Source organism: Muntiacus reevesi, chromosome 1, assembly GCF_963930625.1.
Source record: "Muntiacus reevesi chromosome 1, mMunRee1.1, whole genome shotgun sequence".
Taxonomy (NCBI): Eukaryota; Metazoa; Chordata; class Mammalia; order Artiodactyla; family Cervidae; genus Muntiacus; species Muntiacus reevesi.
In genome coordinates this window covers 227766619-227771670 of record NC_089249.1, presented here as the reverse complement: position 1 = coordinate 227771670, position 5052 = coordinate 227766619, and the positions used below count along the sequence as shown (strand labels likewise).

Here is a 5052-nt window from a genome sequence, read left to right as displayed (position 1 = left end):
TAGAGATGGCGGGGTGGGGGCAGGGGGGCGGCGGGCCGGGCTGGTTGAACATTTGTGGCCAGAATGGTACTGCCTCTGGCCACAATTACTCCACCTACACATCTAGCCTTTTGTAGCTTTAATTAACCAAGATAAGCTTACAGCCCACCAGATTGAGGAACAAGCCCAGTATCAAAAAGAGGAGACCCACATTCAATTTTCTAAGAATTTACTCCAGTGACACACACTGGGCAGGTCTCTGGTTATAATATCCTTGTCCTCGTAGAAGTCCCTCAAACCCCTCGATAGAGATGGCTACTACAAAGGCCTCCCCCTAACCCAGGAAACACACCCAACCACAGCTATTTTATTTTCCTTTTAATTTTTCTGAAGGATATACACCACATATCCCATGGGCAATAAAGCGCATTCAATGTGTTTATAAGCCAAACAGTCACTTTGTTTAAGCAAACACATGTACAAAGTAAAATAAAACCACAAAATAATGAACTGCATGTTCATAACATACAAAAATTGCCGCCTACTCAGTAGGTAACTACAACATTCCAACTCCTGAATTATATTTATAAATTTACATTTTCAGTTTAAAAAAATAGACTTTTGAGAGTTCAGATTTTTAGATTTTGTTTTCTTACATTCTGGAGAACTGGAGCTCAAGCTCAGCCCCTTCCTTATTTTGCTCCCAAAGCCTCCCCCGAATCACCACTCCCTGCCCCCCTTAAGGCTAGAGGTGAGCACATCCCTCACAATTGCACATGTCAAGCCGTGTCAGCAAGGCGCATCACGCAAAAGGCACCAAGACGTGAAACTTTTAAACCAAAAGGACAAAAAAAAAAACTACTTTCAAAAAAAGGAGAAAAACCAAACCGTATTTTGCCACAGGTGAGTACAGTCGGGCAGTATTTACAAAACGGTTAACAGAACAACACTCTGACACATGCTCCGTTTAATACCGAGAACTGCTGTTTCAAAAAAAAGCTTCAAACTTAATCGTCACAGCATCATCACAAAACAAAGGATCACCATTGGTTTTGGCTTTTCTTTTTTTGTTTTTTTTCCCAAAAGCGAGGATCTAATTCCAAATAATACAATAGAGTATGCAAATTATCTTCACATCAAGAGTACCCCAAGAAAAACAAAATCCATGGCACAGACACTGTACAAGAGTACAGGGCTGGGCTCTGAGGGGCCCAAACCCCATTTTTGCCAACTTGATTTTCTAGCATTGAAGGGAGCAAGGGGTCAGGCATACGATGGAGATGATACTGAAATGATATATCCAGAATCCATGCAAATCAAGTTCTTTGGATAGATGTGAAGAACTTGGACATGGCTGTTTCAGGCAGCTGAAGTCAAAGGGAATAGGGACTGGGAAGGAAAGGGAAGTGGACAGAAAGAATTGTTGGCCAACAGACCTTCCACAGTGACCGCTGGGGTCAAGTAGAGAGGGAGGACTTGGCTCTGAGAACCTCCATCTGACCTAAGAGGAACCCCCTCCTATGGCCATCTCCTCCTCCTGTCCTTTAAGTCTCTTGTGTTTCATTTTCTGCCTTTTCCTTTCCCTTTAGCAAATTTCAATTGTCCTGGGAGAAAAGGTGGTTGTCATGTCCGAAAGCCCAGTGGAGGCGCTGAAGGAGTTGGTGACAGCTGAGGAGGGGAAGCTGCTGACCTGGGTCGGGAAAGCAGGAGGGACGGAGGAGTATGTGGTGGCCACCGAGGGGGACGGGAAACCACTGTGGACAGGGGATGGGTAGGTCGAGGAGCCGGGAGAGGAGTAGGAGGTGGGCACCGGCGAGGGATACGAGGTGGTGGCTGGGGACGGGTAGGAGGTAGTAACTGGGGATGGGTAGGAGGTAGCCACCGGGGACGGGTAGGAGGGGAGAGAGGAGGGGGCAGCAGAGACTGCGCTTTTGTCTGCTTTTTTGTCCTTCTGCCGCAAGTGGATCTTGGTATGCCTCTTGCGTTCATCGCTCCTGGCAAACTTTCTCCCACAGATGTCACAGGCGAAGGGCTTCTCCCCTGTGTGGGTGCGGATGTGGGTGGTGAGGTGGTCGCTGCGGCTGAAGTTGCGCATGCAGATGCGGCACTGGAAGGGTTTCTGGCCGGTGTGGATGCGAATGTGGCGGGTGAGCTCATCTGAGCGGGAGAAGCGCCGGTCACAGGACTCCACGGGGCAGGCGTAGGGGCGTTCATGGGGGGGCGTCTTGCTGGGCCGGTTGGGGTACTTGCGCATGCGGCTGGGTTTGATGAGCTGAGACTGGTAGGTGCTGTTGAGGGCCTTCAGGTCCTGGGAGCCCGACTGTGTGGCAAAGGCCTTGATGGTAGAGAGTGGAGTGAGTGAAGGCTGCTGGGTACGGCTCTCCAGGCCCTGGAAGGGCTTCTGGTCTGGGGTGCCCAGGCCCAGGTCCCCCTGCTGTTGTGGAAACAGATAGTCGGGGATCATGGGGACCTGGAAGCCCCCCTTGGCACCAGGGTAGGCAGGAGGTGGGTACTGAAGGGCGGGGCCTCCTGAGCCGGGAAAGGCCTGGCCTTGTGGCTCAGGGAAGATGTCAGTGTTAGGTGTGGGGAAGGTGGGTGCCGCGGAGTAGATGGGGCTGCTGTCGTTGGACTGCACTGCGCAGCTCAGAGGTGGGCTCTGGGAGGCCGAGGAGGAGGCCGCTGGAGATGATGCTGAAGATGAGGTGGCCGGTGGGTTGGTCATGCTCACCAGGCCGCTGACCAGGCTGAAGAGGGGCTCAGGCCACAGGGTGTTGCCACTGTTGGGTGCAGGCTCCAGAGAGAAGCGGCCTGTGTAGGTGATGGGGGGCAGCCGGGTGGTTTGGCTGGGGTAACTCGTCTCCACTAGAACCTTCTCGTTATTCAGAGATATGTCAGGAAAGGACTCTGGCAGGAGAAAGAGAGGGAGGAGGCCTGGTTACTGGAGAGCAATCACCGGAGGACGCGGAAGACCCACGCTGCCAGACAAGAGGTCGGGCCAGCTACCATTGACTCTTGAGCTGGTTAATAATTGATAGCAGCAGATTGAAATGTTCCTGGACCCGCTCCAGACGCAGAACCCATTTCAACAACCGCTGACGCAAATACGGAGAATCCCCCTCCACTGCAGCTCCCAGCGCTCCGCAGCAGCGGCTGCGCGGGCGAGGGATTCCCGCCAGTACCCCCGCAACGGCCGCGGCTAGTGCGCGCCCCCTACCCCGGGCTGCCGGGACATCCCGGGCCAAGGATCCCGGCCTTTCTTCGGGGATAGCGGCAGGCTAGGCAAGCCTTTCTGGAGGGGGAGGGGGCGCAGCCTTGCTCGTCAAAACAAGCTCTCCCTCCTCCATCCACCCACGCAGCCCCACAGCTCTCCATCCAAAACAAAAGCTGGCTCCTCTGCGCACCGTTAAGGACAGGATGGGGGTGGGGAGAATGTCTCCAGGCAGTCCTCTAACACAGGACCCTGGGGATGCGAGGAATGGAAAGGAAACCCCATTTGCACCCCTGTGGCGAAGGGGGCGCTGCAAAGGCCGTGGGGAAGGACTGGACGCCAGGATGTCGGCGAACGGGCTAGCTCTCGGAGTAGGCCACGGCTTACCTGCGGTCAGGTGCTCGTAGGGCTGCTCGCTTGCCTCCCCCTGAGGGTTGAAGGCGCTGCTGCTGTTGCTGTTGCTGCTGCTGCCGCCCCCTCCACCTCCACCGCCCCCGCTGCTGCTGCTGCTGCTGCTGGTACCGCTGCTGCCCTCCGGGGCCCCGGCGGCACCGAGGAACTGGGGAGCCCCATTGCTCAGCAGCATCATCTCCTCCAGCTTAGGGTAGTTGTCCATGGTGGGCGAATGAGGAAAGGAGCCAAAGGGGTCGGAGATCTGCAGCGGGGACATCAGCTGCATCTCGGCCTTGGCTGCCGCCATCCCCGACCGGCGGGCTGGAGAGCTGGTGTTGGGGCGGGTGGGCGCAGCCGGGGACCGAAGCTGCGGGGGACACGTCTCGGGGGCTTGGCCAGGTCACATGCGGGACGCGGGGCACACTGTGGAGAGCGCAGGCGGGGTTCGCAGGCTCGCCCTCGCCGCCGGCCGGTGTAGACGCGGCGCTGCTACCGAGGCTGGGGTAGGGGCCGGTCCTGCGGCGGCGGAAGCTGGCGGCGGCGGCAGCTGGCGACGGCGGCTCCCCAAGTTCTGCGCGCTGGGATCTCTCGCGACTCCCCAGATCCGCCTCTATTTGAAGGGTCTGGAACGGCACGGACCCGCCTCCGTCGTGACGTACATGGCCATATATGGGAGGCAGGAAGCCCTAATATGGCAAGACCGGCCGGGAGGACCCGGAGTGACGTGAAGCCCCCTCTCCAAGAACTGCAGGCACTGCCATCCCGCACCCTGGGTCCCACGCCGGCTCCCGCACCCTGGGTGCCCAGGCTTCGAGGAAATTTAGTGCTCAAGCCGCAGCTGAGGACTCCCAGACCGAAGCTGCTCAGTAGTTCCCGGCGTTGCCCCCGCCTCTTCCCTCCGCCTTCTTCCCTCCTCCCGGAGCCGGAAGCAGCCGGGCCATATCGGGGCGCCCCAAATAAGGCGCTGCCCAAATAAGGATTGTTCCGGCGGGGGATCCTTCCTGCTCCTTATATGGCGTTTCCGGGTCTCTGCTTACTGCTCTCTGGCTCCCTCCCTCCTGCCTGGTTCCAAGCCGGGAGCCCAACGCGCGCGCTAGAGCCGGGGACGCCCAGGCGGGGAGGGCTCCGGGCGCGTAGTGCTAGGCGCACCGCGGTTCCCCGGCGGGGACTGGGCTGGGAAAGCCCGGGCCCTGGGCGGAGGCGAGGGCGAGGAGGACTGGGGTTCTGCCGCCGTCATCCAGGGCTCGCCCGCCCACCTCTGGGACCGTGGGAGCCGGGCGGGAGCGAAGGGGAGGAGTGGCTGGGCTGGCCAGGGCAGAGGCCGCCCAGGAGAGGCGGGGCCCTGACCCCTGGCCTCGACCAATGGCATGGTGCCTTTCCCGGTGTCGCGGTGGAAACTGAGGCTTAGGAAATAATAGCCAGATGGTTCCTGTGCAGTGCGGTGGCCCACCTGCTTCTCCGCCATCTGCCAA

At 58.0% G+C, this 5052-nt stretch overlaps 1 protein-coding gene across 1 annotated transcript; it reads right to left on the bottom strand.

The window, feature by feature from the left end:
- Nucleotides 1-342: 342 nt before the first annotated feature.
- Nucleotides 343-4186, bottom strand: EGR1 (early growth response 1). The gene is made up of 2 exons (XM_065918641.1): nt 3575-4186; nt 343-2883 (listed from the first exon to the last, which is right to left on the bottom strand). Exons 1-2 carry the CDS (start codon nt 3885-3887, stop codon nt 1565-1567), a joined length of 1632 nt encoding a protein of 543 aa, XP_065774713.1. The 5' UTR covers nt 3888-4186; the 3' UTR covers nt 343-1564.
- Nucleotides 4187-5052: the final 866 nt, after the last annotated feature.

Excerpts from the sequence above, each read along its gene's own strand:
- EGR1 (XM_065918641.1), bottom strand. The coding sequence starts at position 3,887 with ATGGCGGCAGCCAAGGCCGAGATGCAGCTGATGTCCCCGCTGCAGATC. Across the intron at positions 2,884-3,574 it reads CTACGAGCACCTGACCGCAG|AGTCCTTTCCTGACATATCT; the intron begins GTAAGCCGTGGC and ends TTCTCCTGCCAG.